Source organism: Ailuropoda melanoleuca, chromosome 13 (genome assembly GCF_002007445.2).
Source record: "Ailuropoda melanoleuca isolate Jingjing chromosome 13, ASM200744v2, whole genome shotgun sequence".
NCBI classification, from domain to species: Eukaryota; Metazoa; Chordata; class Mammalia; order Carnivora; family Ursidae; genus Ailuropoda; species Ailuropoda melanoleuca.
Window position 1 is genome coordinate 87,327,263 of NC_048230.1, and position 16,304 is coordinate 87,343,566.

Sequence of the window (16,304 nt, forward strand, 5' to 3'; positions counted from 1 at the left end):
AGAGCGTAAGGGCGCGATTTGGAGGAGCCCGCGCTAACGCCCGAAGGGAGGGACTCCGGAAGGATCGCGGGAGTGTCTACAGCGGTGAAGGAGAGCCTAGCAGCGGGGCGTAAGCGCCGCAGTGCATGCCGGGACCGCCGCCCCTTAGGCGGGGCTTAACTCTAGATCCGAGCGCGGGACCGAGGAAAGTACGGGTCCCGGGAGGTTGTCGGTGCTCTGGAAGTTAAGTGAAGTCTGGTGGCTTCTGAGGTACTGACCCGGGCCGTAAGCTGGGCTTCTGTGTAAGCCGTCTTATCCTTAATCCCGACTCCCACAGCAGGGGCCCCAGCCGTCCTGTCCCCACCGTGGTTCCACACGTAGGGCGGAGTGGGAGGCCCCCTTCTGGAGGTCACGGTGGCGGGCCCCGCTAAACACCGCGTACCCGCTCTTTCTTGGTGGGACCCTTCAGAAGTTCAATTTTCATGTCTGTAAATGGTGTCGCAGAAGCAACCACCTTAAAGGGCGTGAGAGTTTAGTGAGAAGTCTTCTCCTGGAATACTTAGCAGGGAGCCTGATATCTAAGGATCAGTGGTTTACCTTGACCGTCGTGTTCGCTCGCTATAGGACGGACTGTAGCGTTCTGTTTTTCTCTATGTCATACATGTTCCCTTCCTAGGCGTTCCCGTTCTTCAGATTGAATATTGGGGACGTCTTGCTCCCAAGCTGTACCATTTCACATTTAACAAGTGCTGGTCGTTCTGGCTATTAAAGAGAATGTTTAGAAATAGCTTTGTCCAAACATGTCGAAAAAGCTTAGTGGAATGCAGGTTAATGTGCCTTATCGTACTGATGCAGCTTCCATTTCAGACGTTCAAGTATTTCGTACATTTGGTATCTAACTCCACTTTTCTCTTTAATAGGAGTGCAAAAATTTTTAAAAGGCCCTCAACATTGCAAGTAGACTAGAGGGAAGTGAGAAAGCATCTAAAGATGAAGGCGTTTCAGACCATCTGCAGGCTGCTCAGAAGTTCAAAGGGGTTTTCTCTAAAACCAACCGCCCATGTGGATTTCTCCACTTCCTCTTATTCATGTAGCAGGAAGAAAAAAGTGAACCCTTACAAAGAAGTGGACCAAGAAAAGTACTCTGATTTAGTACAGTCTGTCTTGTCATCCAAAGCCCTTGCTCAGACTCCAGAATCATTGTTTGAGGAAGATAATTTACTCTATGGACCTGTGAGTAAGTGTAAGCCCCCAAAGCAAGACGAGGAAGCAAAAGTTCCACGAAACTGGTGTCCTCTCTTCAATCCAGACAGAAGCATAAAACCAAATGCAACAAGTACTCCTGCAATTCCTTTGAAAATCCCTTTGCAAAGAAATACAATACCAAGTGTGACCAAGATCCTTCAGCAGACCATGACATCAGAACAGACTTTCTACTTGGAGAGGTGGAAACAGCGGATGATTCTGGAACTGGGAGAGGATGGCTTTGCAGAATATTCTTCAAGTAATTTTTTCAATCCTGGTTCTATATGGTTACTGTGTTTTCTAGAATATAGAGCACCTGTGTGAAAAGAGGGTGTTTTTTGACCTGAACTAGTGAGGCGCTGTTTTCGAATGATAATTAGCATTAAGTAGCACTTTATGTGTATTAACTCAATCATCATAACAACCTTATGAAGCGTATATACTATTATTCTCATTTCTCAGATAAAACTGAAGCACAGAGAGCAAATAGTTTGACCGAATGATGCAGAAAATTCTTTTTTATAAGCTACAGACTTAAGTATTGAAGTTGCCTGTTTTCTTCTTCTTTGAGTAAGGGAAAGACTCAATCACCTGATAATGGAATTCTACTTGTTTGCTAGGTATTCTATTCAGAATGTAGTAAATACCCCTTGCTCTACTTATCCTCATTGACATGTAAATTTAAAGAGTAGGAATAAACCGGAACAAGTGATTTGTATTTAGATTTTGGTAAATTGAGATAATCTGATGCTCTTGATCATTGAGAAGAAATAAACTTTAGTTTTCAACTCCTAATTTACTAAATTCTTAGGTGAGGAGAATAGCTTCCTTCAAACAGGCCACATTCAGTAGCAAGGTGAGAGACCATTGGCACAGGTGAATTAGCTGGTCCTCATCAGGATTATATAATTGTCTTTTATTAAAGCTAGGTTTTATGTTGTTCATTCCTTAGCCCATGCTTCCAAGAGAGCAGTAAGTGTACCCCAGTGGTTGGTACAGAGCACTTTTAATTTTAAGAGTAATGCACCTATTTTGTGGCATCCTAGAAAAAATGGTGTGTGGTTAACACATAAAACATGTAGTCACGTATATTAAGTATATAGACAGCACCTGGATGTGGCAAAAAATGGTCAAGGTCCTCTAGAACATTCCTCAGCTGTGTGGGGGGAGGAATATATGCAGGAGCTAACTACCTTTAGGTAATAAGTAACAACCACTAAGCTATTCTTTGCTTTCTAAACAAGCAACATAAAATGAAATCTTTTAATGGCATCTCCTGTTTTTTATTTGTACCACTAGGACTTAGAATTGACATTGCTTCCTCATAGGAAGTTGTTTTTGATTTTCCTTAAACCTGGAATATCATAGTTTGTGGGAATCCTGAAATCACTGATAGAAAAGTAAAGGCAGAAACCTGCTAGGAGTTTGGGAACCTAGGACTTGTAGCCCTTGGCACAAAGTAAAAAAGTACTCTGGAAACCCGCTTGATAAAGGAAAGGAATTTCTGTTGGGAATGTGAAGGTGCTCCACTGTCCCAAGCAGAGATAAAACTGGTTGTTTTCCATATAATCAACTTTGTTATCTAGATTATTACTCTGATGTGTTTCTCAGTTAACTCAGGATAAATTCTAAGAAACAGGCAGAATCACTTTTTTTTCGTAAGGGGCAATCACATGAGGATTAGTGTCATGCTTCCCCCTACCAGTAAAAAAGAAAGGAAGAAGAAAAAGCATGTCATAACCCACTAAATTGATTAGTGGTTCAGGAGAGGTAGTTTTTAAAATACTGTACTGATAAATTCCTTTCTACCTGCTCTTTCCAAAGAGCATGGAGATGTGCCCAGAGCTGGCATTCTCAACATTTGGTCAATTTCTCAACCAGAAGTTTACCTTTTGAAGATTGCCAAGGATAAGAAAGTCTGACCTGGATTTATATTTAAGTGTTTATCATAGTGGAAAGGGGTGGGGTTTATCTTTTCAGTTTATTGCTGCTGTGACTTTTTAATCTTAAAATATTACCCATCCTGCCAGTTTGTCAGAATCTTGGAGACTGATGGATTTTTTTTTTTAATGCACTTTATATACTGGGACTTGAAAACATTTCACTTTCATTCCTTTAATTTGTTGAATGAATATTCTAACTTGGTGCTATCTGCAATAAATTTTGTGCCTTTTAAAATTTATTTAGACAGGGGTGCCTGGGTGGCTCAGTCAGTTAAGCGTCTGCGTTCGGCTCAGGTCATGATCCCAGGGTCCTGGAATCAAGTCCCATATCGGTCTCCTGCCTCAGTGGGGAGTCTGCTTCTCCCTCTGCCCCTTTCCCCTGCTCGTCCTTGCTCTCAAATAAATAAAATCTTTAAAAAATAATAATAAAATGTAAAATTTACTTAGACAAGTTCAGTCATATTTAATGTTCTGAGCCTTACAATCTAAGAGATCCTATAATCCAGATTCCCATGTTTGTTGCCTCTTATATGTGAAGAGGCCAGCCAGGGGTTAAGTCCGCAGTGGAGAAGGAATTATTTGCTTGGCAATTGATAAAGCAGTTTGTTTTCTTCCCTTTTTTGACCATGTTTTGTGTTCTGCTTTAAGATTGTCTATAGGTGAATGCTGTAGTTTTACCTAGATTTTAATTCCATCTGTCTTAAATTTCTTGTAGGCCTTTCATATGCTAATAAGTCCAATTGAGCCAAGTAAATTTGGAGTGTAATAGCTCAGTTCTTAGTTGCATTTCATTGAACTCTCCAAGTAATTTCCCAGAAGTGAGTCCATTTTTTGACGATGGCAGAACTGACCTTTCAAAATCTTCGTAAAATAGTATTTGACAAATGTAATATATGGTTTGAAGTTAACTTATTAGATCAGATTTTCCTCATTTTCAATGGGTCTGTCTCCACGCATGTATATTTTCTACTCTGCTTCTGTGTATTTCTAAATGATGGTCCCTAATTTTGCCTTCCTCACTCTGTTGTGTGATGGACTGGAATTGAACATGGACTCTGGTGCCAGGCTGCTAGTGTACCTTTTCGCTTTGGGGCAAATTAACAGCATTGTGTATCCCTCACTCATTAAACTGGGAGGAACAAGTCTTACCTTGCTGGGTTATTGTGTTTGAAAGTTAAATAGTATTTTGAAAGCACTAAGGCCACTGCTTAGCACAATGCCTCCTCTTTGTTTCCTTCCCTCATCAAGGGTGAAGTGAGTATGTAGAATTTCTTGGATTTGTGTTTTCTTTTTTTTTCTTTTTTAAAAGACTTTATTTATTTATTTGACAGAGAGAGAGACAGACAGCGAGAGAGGGAACACAAGCAGGGGGAGTGGGAGAGAAGAAGCAGGCTTCCAGAGGAGAAGCCTGATGTGGGGCTCGATCCCAGAACGCTGGGATCACGCCCTGAGCCGAAGGTAGACGCTCAACGACTGAGCCACCCAGGCGCCCCTTGTTTGTGTTTTCTTAACTTAAAATTGTGTGAGGATATACAGGTATCATTATGTTGTATACCGGAAACGAATACAATCTCATATGTCAATTATACATAAAAATTTTTTAAGCATATGAGGAAAAATTTCCGGACAGAGCAAATGTCTTAAGAGGTTTAGCCCCCCCAAAAAAAGTACAGAAGAGTGTTACATATTTTCTCTCACCCCAAAGTTCCAAAACATCCAATTTGTTTTTAATTTGTATATGCCTTGATTTTTATTTCTTGCCATTCATTAAGCCTGTTAGCAAAAGGATTCCCCCACCTATGTTCATTAATTCAGTGTTGGTTGTAAAAAGAACTGTGAACAAGCACAGTTCCTTAACTTTCTAATAATTATTTATCATAAGCAGTTAGGTTACTAAAATGGATACTTAAATTCACAATGTGGTACACTCAGTGTGGTCCTGTTGTCCCCAGATCTTCACTTGTAGCTTTGGCTTAATTCTAGAAATTCTTTATTTTAATTCATTTTATTGTTCAAACTATTTTAGTCCCTTTCCTTTTCAAAGTGCATTCTTAGATTTCACAAGAGGCTAACATGTGACCTTAGCAGTTGTCATGTAAAGGTAACTTACATAATTTCTAATTTTATTGTTCAGAAGTTTTAAAGTAACTTGTTTTTTAGTACTAGCTTTGTTCTTGTTTTTCTTTTTCCCCTGATTTTCTTTTCAGACGTATTTTTACAAGGGAAACGGTTCCATAAAGCCTTGGAAAGCATACTTGCACCCCAAGGGGACTTGAAAGAGAGAGATGAGAATCTCGAATCTGGATATATCCAAAGTGTCCAGCATATCCTGAAAGATGTCAGTGGAGTGCGAGCTCTTGAAAGTGCTGTTCAACATGAGACCTTAAAGTATGTAGGTCTACTGGACTGTGTGGCTGAATATCAGTAAGTATTAGATTTTTGTTCTATCAAAGTGTGGAGGTAAAGTAATGTGGGGCGGAACAGATGATGCCTGTCAAACACTATTTTTTCCTCTGAACTCCTGCTTCAAGGTACAGCCCTGTGAAGTCAAAACCTCTATGATACATAAAAGAATTGGGTATGGGGCAGGAGGTAAGGACAGATACAGGAGGAAGAGCCTCATAATTCTTGTAAATCTGTGTTCCAGCATCAATGTGTTTGGTGGAGAAAAGGTATAATTTTTCAATATCCAGCATGTTCCTCCTTCCCTACCCCCAAGCAAGCTACTAACCACTAGATCCAATTTGATGGCGCACCCAAGTGGCTCAGTTGGTTAAGTGGTCAACTCTTGCTTTTGATCTCAGGGTCCCAAGATTGAGCACTGGGTTGGGCTGTGTGCTAAGTGTGGAGTCAGCTTAAGACTCTCACCCTCTCCCTTTATCCCCCCCAACCCCCCACAACACACATGCACGCTCTCACTCTCTCTCTCTCTGAAATAAATCTTAAAAAGAGATCCAGTTTGATTCCCGCATTTTCTTTCCCATTTCCCTAAAAATAGCACCTTGATCTGTTAGCCCTGAAAATCATTTCTTTTCCTGACTTCCAGGTGGTATTTGACATGGATAGGAACTCTGAGCTTACTAAAGCTTCCTGTGGTTTTTAAATTGCTGCTCTGTTACTGTTTTTCCCCCCTTAACTCCAGTTTCCAAGGGGAGATATAACCTGCAGATTACCCCTATTCCAAAAAAAGGATGTGGGCGACACACTGGGATAGGTAAAAACCTGTGAGTGTAACTCTTGGAACTCTAGTCAAAATTTAAATTAAAAAAAAAAGTGACAATATTCATTAGTCTGAAAACTGTTTAGTTTTGTGCTATAACTGCGTCATATCTGAGAAGAGCCTGTGTGCCTAGAAATTTAATAGGCTATTTTTAGCTGCCCTTTAGATTAACCAAGGTAGCCACACAATCAGTTCTACTCAAGGCCTTCCAGAAGTTCCTGATACTGAGGGTGCCTGGGTGGCTTAGTCGGTGGGTGGCTGCCTTTGGCTCAGGTCATGATCCTGGAGTCCCTGGATCGAATCCTGACTCAGGCTGCCTGCTTAGTGGGGAGTCTGCTTCTCCCTCTGACCCTCCCCTTTCTCTTGGTTTCTCTCTCAAATAAATAAATAAAATCTTTATTAAAAAAAAAAAAAAAAGTTCCTGACACCAAACTCTTCACAGTGCTGTCCACAGTACTGATGTTTGTTTTCTTCTCTTTAAGTGGAAAGCATTGACATTGAGAATATGCCCATTGAATATTTTTGAAAATTAATAAAGCTTATTACTTAATAATAATATTATTTTTAATAGGTAATATATGTGTTTGGTTAACCGAAGCTACTAAAAGTAAGTCTCCCATCTCCACTTTTTCTTTAAAAAAGGTTTCTAATGTGGCAAAATACATGTAACATAAAATTTACCATGAACTTCACCATTTTTAGGTATATAGCTGAGTATCATTAAATACATTCATAATGTTGCACAGCCATCAATACCATCTACCTCCAGGGCAAAGCATCTTATAAAACTGAAATTCTGTGCCCATTAAACAGTAATTACTTACTCTCCCCTACTTCCAACCCCTGGCAACCATCATTCTACTTTCTGTCTCCATGAATTTACCTACTTCATGTGGGTAGAATCAAAGTATTTGTCTTTTTGTGACTGACTTTATCCTTGTGCTTTACACAATTTTTAAAGTTTTTCCTGTAAGCCGATTTGTTTATTTTGTTGTCGTTGTTGCCTGTGCCTTTGGTGTCACATCCAGTAGTAAATCACCACCAAATCCACTGTCGTTAAGCTTGGGCCCTATGTTTTCTTCTAAAAGTTTTACGTAGTTTTAGGTCTTACCTTTAGGTCATGGATCCATTTTGAGTTAATTTCTGTATGTGGTGTTAGGTAAGAGTCCAGCTTTGTTCCTTTGCATGTGGATGTCCAGTTTCCCCAATACTGAGTATACGTGGCACCTTTGTCAAAAATCATGTGGCTATGTATGTGAGGTTTTATTTCTGGGCTATTGATTTCCATTGGTTATGTGTCTGTCTTTATACAAGTACCATACTATTTTAATTATTATAGCTTTTTAGTAAGCTTTGAAATTACCAAGTGTGAGTCTTCCAGTTTTGTTCTTTTTCAAGGTGGTTTTGGCTTTTCTGAGTCTCTTGAGATTCCATGTGGATTTAGGATAGGTTTTCGATTTGTACAAAAATCGTCCTTGAGATTTTTATAGATTGTATTAAATTTATAGATCATTTTGGGTAATATGAACATCTTAACAGTATTAAATCTTCCAGTCCATGAACAGGGGGCATGTTTCCATTTAGGTCCTTAATTTCTTTCAGCAACGATTTGCAGTTTTCATTGTGGAAGTCTTTAGTCTCCTTGGTTAATTCCCAAGTATTTTATTCATTTTGATGTTATTATATGGAATTGTTTTTATACTTTCCTTTCCATATTGTTCGTTGTTTATGTATAGAAATGTACTTGAATTGTGTGTTGAATTTGTATCCTACTACTTTGCTGAATTTATTTATATAGTCCTACCAGCTTTTGTGTGGATTCTTTAGAGTTTTTAACATAAAAGATCATTCATCTGTGAACAGAGATCATTTTACTTCTTCCTTTCTAGTTTGGATGCTTTTTTATTTCTTTGTCTTGCTTAATTGCTCCGGCTAGAACATTGAGTGTCTTGAATAGTAGGGGTGAAAGTAGACAGCCTTGCTTTGTTCCTGATCTTAGAGGAAAACCTTCCAGTCTTTCACCATTGATTACGATGTTTGCTGTGGGCTTTTCATATATGGCTTTTATTATGTTGAGGTAGTTTTTTTTCTATCCCTAGCTTGTTGAGTATTTTTTTTCATAAAGGGTATTTTATTTTGTCAGATGCTTTTTCTTCATCAGTTAAGATAAGTGGTTTCCTTCATTCTGTTAATAAAATATATCACATTGGTTGATTTTTGTGTGGTAAACCATCCTTGCATTCCAGGAATAAAGCCCACTTTGTGATAGTGTATAATTCTTTTAATATGTTGCTGAATTTGATTTGCTACTATTTTGTTGATGATTTTTGCAATCCGTGTTCATAAGGATTATTATTCTGTAGTTTTCTTGTAGTGTTTTTGTCTGGCTTTGGTATCAGGGTAATGCTGGATTCATAGAATGAGTTAAGAAGAGTTCTCTATTTTTCGATTTCTCTGGAAAAGGTTTAGCTTTGGTATTAGTTATGTAAAATTTGGTGGGATTCACTCATAAAGTCATCAGGTCTAGAGCTTTTAGTTGCCAGAAGATTTTTGATTACTGATGAAATCTTTCTAATTATAGAGCTGTTCAGATATTCTCTTTCTTCCTGATTTAGTCCTGGTAGGTTTTGTGTTGCTAGGAATTTGTTTATTTCATCTAGGTTATCCAACTTGTTGGCATATGATTTTTCATAGTGCTCTCATCCTTTTTATTTCTGTAGAATTAGTAGTAATGTCCCAGTTTCTTTTCTGATTTATGTAATTTGAGTCTTCTTTCTTTTTTCTAAGTCCATCTAGCTAAAGGTTTGTCAATTTTGTTGATCGTTTCAAAAAACCAGTGTTTATTTTCATTGTTTTTTTTCCTGTTGGTTTTCTGTTCTGAATTTCATTTGTCTTTTCTCTAATCGCTTTTATTTCCTTCTATAGGCTTTGGGTTTACTTTGTTTTTTGGTTCCTTAAGTTGTAAGGTTAGGATATTGATTTGATTCTTCCTTTTTTTTTTTTTTAATTATTTATTTATTTATTTATTTATTTAACAGAGAGACAGCCAGAGAGAGAGGGAACACAGGCAGGGGGAGTGGGAGAGGAAGAAGCAGGCTCCCAGCAGAGGAGCCTGATGTGGGGCTCGATCCCAGGACCCTGGGATCACGCCCTGAGCCAAAGGCAGACGCTTAACGACTGAGCCACCCAGATGCCCCAAATTCTTCCTTGTTTTTGAATATAAATATGTATTGCTGTATTGCTTCCTTAATACTAATTTCACTGTGTCCTGTAAGTTTTGGTATGCTGTCTTTTCATTTTTATTCACCTCTAAGTATCTTCTAATTTCCCCTGTGATTTCCTCTTTGGTTGGTTGATTATGTTAATTTCCACAAATTTGTGATTTTTTTCCAGTTTTACTTCTTTTATTGATTTCTAACTTCAGCTTGTGATTGGAGAAGATACGTTGTGTGATATCTGTCTTTTTAAATATATTGAGACTTAATTTATGGCCTGATACATGGTTTGTCCTGGAAAATGTCCTGTGTATGCTTGAAAAGGTGTGTATTCTGTTGTTGGTTAGAGAATACTATGTTCATTAGATCTAGTTGGTTTATTGTGTTGTTTTAAGTCCTTTATTTCCTCACTTCCTTCTGCTGGTTCTGTCTATTATTGAAAATAGGTATTGAAGTTTCCAACTATTATTATAGACCCGTATTTTTGGGGCACCTGGCTGGCTCATTCAGACGAGCATGTGACTCTTGATTTCAGGGTCAGAGCCCCATGTTGGGTGAAGAGATTACTTAAATAAAAGTTAAAAAAAATAACTGTAGTTCTCCCTTCAGTTTTGTCAGTTTTGGCTTCATATAGTTTGCTAGTCTGTTACTCGGTGCATAAATGTCTATAATTGTTGTATCTTTTTGATATTGAACCTTTTGTTAATACATAATGTCTTTCTTTATCTTGTCTTTTTTATTTTTTTTTAAAGATTTTATTTTATTTATTCGACAGAGATAGAGACAGCCAGCGAGAGAGGGAACACAAGCAGGGGGAGTGGGAGAGGAAGAAGCAGGCTCATAGCAGAGGAGCCTGATGTGGGGCTCGATTCCAGATCGCCGAGATCACGCCCTGAGCCGAAGGCAGACGCTTAACCACTGTGCCACCCAGGCGCCCCTATCTTGTCTTTTTTAATTTAAAGACTATTTTGTCTGCTGTTAGAGCCACCTTTGCTCTCTTTTGGTTATGATTTGCATGGAATATCTTTTTCTGTCTTTTGACATTCAGCCCGTTTGTGTCTGAGTATATAGTGAGTCTCTTGTAGACAGCATATATTTGAATCATGTGTTTTATCCATTCTGCCAATCTCTGTCTTTTGATTGGAGAGTTTAATCCATTTACATTTAAATTAGTTACTGATAAGGAGAGACTTCTGTCATTTTGTTATTTATTTTCTATAGGCATTATAGCTTTTTTGTCTCATTTCCTTTATGTTGCTGTCTTCTTTTGTGTTTTGTTTCCTTTTTTGTAGTGAAACATTTCAATTTCTCATTCCCTTTTGTGTATATTCTATATCCAATTTCCTTGTGATTACCATGGGAATTACATTTAACATCCCAGTTATAACCCTCTGATTTGAATTTGTACCAACTTAACTTCAGTTGATTTACGAAAACTGCTTCTATCACAACTCTGTCCCTGTCCCTTTCAGTTGTTGATGTCACAGAATTGTCTTTATATATTATGTGCCCCAAAACATAAACTCATAATTTTTTTTAGGTTTACTAATCTCTTAAGTTATGTAGAAAACAAGGCACTCACCCTCCAGTCACCTGTCCATGGGCCCCTCCCTCTTTGCTGCATGCAGTCTCTGGTACCTGAGGTGCATGGCTCATTGCCAGCAATGGGATGCTGCTGGCAGGTTAAGGTTAAGAGTTAGAAAGGGAGTCAATATATCTTCAGAAGTACCTTGGAACATGTCTGCCTTAGGGTCTTCCAGAAGTGGCAAGAATTTGATGGATCCAATAGAATGTATAGTATTGTGGATTTACAAATACAAGGAAATGTGACTGTGGGGCAACTGAGACAAAATGGACAACTTGGAGCATGAATGAGAACTAGCTCTGATGGGGCAGGAAATGATGGAGAGACTCAAGTCAGAAGACCTCCTGTTTCAGCAGCAACAGCTAATATTCCAGCTGGAGTTGGGAATGGAAGAAAAAGTTGGATTAGGAGAACTGCAGAGAGCAATTAGAGAAGGAGATGAGTGGGGCGCCTGGGTGGCTCAGTTGGTTAACTGTCTGCCTTCCACTCCAGTCATGATCTCAGAGTCCTAGGATCAAGCCCCACATGGGGCTCCCTGCTTCTCAGGGGAGTCTGCCCCTCTCCCCCCACCCCTCCCCCCCACGCTCGTGCTTGCACGCTCTCTCTTAAAAAAAAGAAAGAGATGAGAATGAGTATAGAAAATAAGAGTGAAGATGTTTCCCATCAAAAGGATACAGCAGCAGACTCAGGCAAAACACTAGTTGAAGTTAATGCTCTGATGGGGCAGCTCACTTGAGCAGAGTTGGAAGAACATAATGAACCAGTGCTTTCATTAAACATTGATCAAGATTTGTATGATCAACCAACCGAAGAGCAATAATTTTTTCTGCTTGCTTCAAGTTTTAAAAAAAGAGCTGCAGAAAACAAAAAGTGGAGTTACAAATCATTGTTACAAAAATGCTCGCTTTGATAATTGCCTACGTATTTACCTTTATTGAGGTCTTTGGGCATCTTTAAGACTAAAAAGGTCTTTGTCTAGTAGAACTGCCATCACATCTTTTTCAGGGATAGTTTCTGTTGATTTATTTTTTTTCCTTCGAATGGGCCATACTTTCCTGTTTCTTTGTATGCCTTGTGATTTTTGTTGTTGTTGAAAACTGGATATTTGAGGGATGCCTGGGTGGCTCAGTCGGTTAAGTGTCTGGCTTCAACTTGGGTCCTGGGATTGAGTCCCACTGCAAGAAACAGTGATCCATGTCAGAAGTCTTTCTTTTAGGGTATTTTGATTTATTCCAGGTTGAGAACTATGAAGGTCCCTGGGAATACTGGGGCCTTCTCTTCATTTGCATAGGTTATAATTATTTTGTAATATTGCAAAGTTTGACAGAGACAGCAACACTACCTCTAGACCTGCACTGTCCAAGAGATTACCCACTAGGCACATACGACCATTAAATAGTTAAGTGTGGCCAATCTAAAGTGAGGTATGCTATAAATATACAAAGTAGGTTTCAGTGATTTAGTACAAAAAAGAATGTAAAGGATCCCATTAATAACTTTTTTATGTTACACAATGAAATAATATTTTTGGTATGTTGGGTTAAACAAATTATTAAAATTTCACCTGTGTTTTCTTTTTTGATGTGGTTACTAGAAAATCTGAAATAACATGTAGCTTGCATTTTATTTCTTTTAGTGCTACTCTAGGTTGACTTTATAAATACCTTGTGTAAGTTGTAATTGTAGAGCTATGGTGACAGGTGAGTAACATACATACTTTATACAAAATCTCCCTCTAAAATGCTGGTTTTGAAATTGAAGTTCATGAAAGACAGAATGAACAGATAGTAACCAGTTATCAGTCTGCTTACCCTGTGATTCTTCTGATATCTGCACTTGGCAAGTATAAAATCCCACTGGATGAGGGGTAATGGGGAGGAATGTACTAGTTGTTTGACTTTTTTAAGTGGCAGGAATTTTTTTATTTTCCGAATATCCCTAATAGTAAGACACCCTACCCTGTGTGTAAACTTTCAGGGCAGGGAGCAAGTCTTCTTATTTGTATTTCTGCATATAATTAGTGCCTATTAAATGCTGATAGATCTGAACCCCAGCTTTGGTTTCTGAGCAAGAGAATCTCTGAAGCACCATGATGCTTTTGTCCTTTATGATAGGGACTTTGCTACTGGTCTCCTGTGGTTCATCCTGATAGATACTTGAAATAAGATCAACTAAGATGGTGATAGACATAGTTCCAATTCACGTGTCAGCTATTAAGGAAACAAGGCCGTGGAGGTCCAGAGGACTTTTGAGATAGTTTAGAAACTGGAACTGTGGGAAAATCCCCCAGTACTTCAATGGGTCCACCCCTGTAGCTCTCACTGGTATGCTTCCAGAAGCATTTCCCATCTTACCCCTGACAGGCACATTACTGACCTGAATATAGAACTCAGAGGAAAGAGAACATCACACTTCTCTAATTCTCAGAAGTAAAGCTCAGAGCAGCTGTCTTTTTGGAAAGTGGAGAACAGAAGCAACAGCCATTGAGCGATAAGTAGTAAACCACACCTAAGAAGAGGCTTAACCTCTTAGAGTTTCTTAGTTTGAACTATTACCAATGAAGACTTCCTTTGGTTTTTCTTTAGGGGCAAGCTGTGTGTGATTGATTGGAAGACATCGGAGAAACCGAAACCTTATATTCGAAATACATTTGACAGCCCGCTGCAGGTTGTGGCCTATGTTGGTGCCATAAATAATGATGCCAACTATAGCTTTCAGGTCAGGACACTGAGCCTCTACTTGCATAAAGCCATGGCTACTTCACTCCTTGTGATTTTTATTCTGTCTGTGTCCCACTGCTTGCTCTGTTTCTTGTCCTTCTACCACCTTAAAAAGCACTTCCCCCCGTCGGAGCTTTCTGTCATTGCTAATAGTGCTTTAGTGTTTACAGTCCATTCTTCAGTATCTTACTTGTCATCTTTGTGTTCTTATGTATCCTGGTGCCATCTTTCATCAACCCCTCTTAGAAGCAGTTAGGAGATATTACTATAGATTGTTTTGTTCTGAGTTTGCCCTAGAGCAAGAAGGAAATGAACCTCAACTCTGGTCCTACTGTATAAATGCTGCAACTGCCCTGTGTTTCTTCCTAGGTTCAGTGTGGCTTAATTGTGGTGGCCTACAAGGATGGATCCCCCGCCCACCCACATTTCATGGACACTGAGCTCTGTTCCCAGTACTGGGCCAAGTGGCTTCTTCGACTAGAAGAATATACAAAGAAGGAAAAGAATCAGAATATTCAGAAACCAGATGAGGGGACAGAGTGATGTCTGGGAACATTCAGTAGTTCCTTACAGTTTGGGAAGATCTGTTGCTGTTTATGGTAGAGATGGCACAGGATCTGAGAGCTACATAACCCAAGTGGAAGTATTTGTTGAAATGTATTACCACTAAAAAGATCGAAAAGCCAGAAAAGTTTAGATTTTAAGGGTTAGACTTGAGCACATAGAAGAAGCACGAGTAAGCATGGTCTATCGTTTATCTGAAAAAGGGAAGCAGGATTCGCACAGCGTTGGTGGCTCTTGGACTCCCCTGTAGAACTTCTGTATCCTGAGCGGAACGCCCAGTCCTTGAATTGAGATTGGAGGGTGAGGCTTGGCGTGCAAGAAGTTCCCCAGGGTACCCCAGGAGGGAAGGGGTCACATGCCCCCACGCTGTGTGTGGAGGGAGAAATCACGTGGGCCAACTCCTCCTGCCAACGTGGTTTCCTAAAACTGGTTTTATATGCTGAGGTTTTCTATATATTTCATTTGGGGGAAAAAGCTTCCATTTACCCTTTTTGAAAAAATTTATTTTTTTATATTTAATGTGATTCCTTAGCCTCAAGTAAACTTTGCTCTCTGGAAAGATGGAACATTTTCATATGGTTGACAATCCCCCTTAGCATACCAGTAAATAACCCCCAGGAGTAGCCAGACCCCAGTCTGAGATTTGTAATGATGGATATTTTAGTAGCTCTGTTCTGGTTTGAGTCAGTGAACCATGTACATAAAGAAAAAGTATCATTTGTGAGATTCTTCAGCTGGGGGAACAGTAATTTTTTGTGTATTTGATAAGTAATAAAAAGTATTAGTTGTCACTGGGATCGGGAAACTTAAATGCCCACTATAGCTTTGGGGGAAGGCTCCCTGTTTTATGGAATGGGATAGCATTTAAGTTACAGTTGTGGTCTTAAAATAGGGTGCTACAATTAGTTTTTTTCTTTAGCCATTAATTACAAGAAATAAAATATAACATGAGTAAAGTAATGAGGCTGTTGGTTCTGTTTCTTTTTAGATTTGTGTGTTTATAATTTCGTAAACCTGGAAATTGTTTAGACTTTGTATTTAGAAGCAGAATTCACAGTTTTGCCACTGGCCCAGTAGCTTTGGCATGAGTTCTCCATAAGTGCGTAAAAGAAGGAGGCATCCTCTGCCATGGTCACCTGGCAAGGAAAGTAAGCTTCAGGTAGGAGGGAGGAGGATTGCAAGGGACCTTTCACTAATACACACCTCTGCGTTCTCTTCAAACAGCAGATAGTCACGTAGCCTGGCCTTTCCAAAGTCAAAAATCAAGGGAGATTTTAAAAGTTTTAACAGCAGATTTTTCCACACTGGAAAAAATCCCTCCAGGATTTAGGAGACTAGGCCCCGCAAGACTGCATTTTAATACAGTTCTCTAGGGCTCATAGAAGTGCATGTTGGACCTGTTGCTTTGCACTGACTCTCCCAAGCTAATGGCATGAAGAGTTTCGTGCAAGACCCTCAGAGTCTGACCAGGCAGCCAAGGTTGCATGAGAACAACCAAAGTTAATCCCCAGGCAGGCTTCCTAGAAAGACACAAGAGCATACCAGCTTCTCACTACAATCCTGATACTCCTCAGATCTCACTGACTACAGAGTCTCAATCCTCTTGAGAGGGAAATGTCAATGAAAAGTTATTTTCCCTGCTAAGGCATAGGAGGAGAAAGCCAAATCAGAGTTTCTAAATGAGAGAACTTTTCAAGAATTACCATGTATGTTACTAAATTGGAGGTACCACCCATTCCCCTAAGTGATACAGCATATTAAACTCCAGTGAAATGAAGATTTGTAATGAGGAGTTCTCTAAATGAGGATAATTTTAAATTTTAAAAAAATTTT

At 39.2% G+C, this 16,304-nt stretch overlaps 1 protein-coding gene across 2 annotated transcripts; it reads left to right on the forward strand.

Annotated features, from left to right (window-relative positions):
- Nucleotides 1–102: 102 nt before the first annotated feature.
- MGME1 (mitochondrial genome maintenance exonuclease 1) lies at nt 103–15,442 on the forward strand. 2 transcript variants are annotated; one of them, XM_002925072.4, is made up of 5 exons: nt 103–249; nt 900–1,483; nt 5,375–5,591; nt 13,773–13,905; nt 14,277–15,442. In XM_002925072.4, the coding sequence occupies exons 2-5, from the start codon at nt 970–972 to the stop codon at nt 14,448–14,450; spliced, it is 1,038 nt and encodes a 345-aa protein (XP_002925118.1). In that variant the 5' UTR covers nt 103–249; nt 900–969; the 3' UTR covers nt 14,451–15,442. The 2 variants fall into 2 exon arrangements, with proteins under 2 accessions (XP_002925118.1, XP_019661340.1); XM_019805781.2 differs by having other exon boundaries at nt 109–281.
- The last annotated feature ends 862 nt before the right edge of the window (nt 15,443–16,304 follow it).

Excerpts from the sequence above, each read along its gene's own strand:
- MGME1 (XM_002925072.4), top strand. The coding sequence starts at position 970 with ATGAAGGCGTTTCAGACCATCTGCAGGCTGCTCAGAAGTTCAAAGGGG. Across the intron at positions 1,484-5,374 it reads CTTTGCAGAATATTCTTCAA|ACGTATTTTTACAAGGGAAA; the intron begins GTAATTTTTTCA and ends TTTTCTTTTCAG. Across the intron at positions 13,906-14,276 it reads ATGCCAACTATAGCTTTCAG|GTTCAGTGTGGCTTAATTGT; the intron begins GTCAGGACACTG and ends GTTTCTTCCTAG.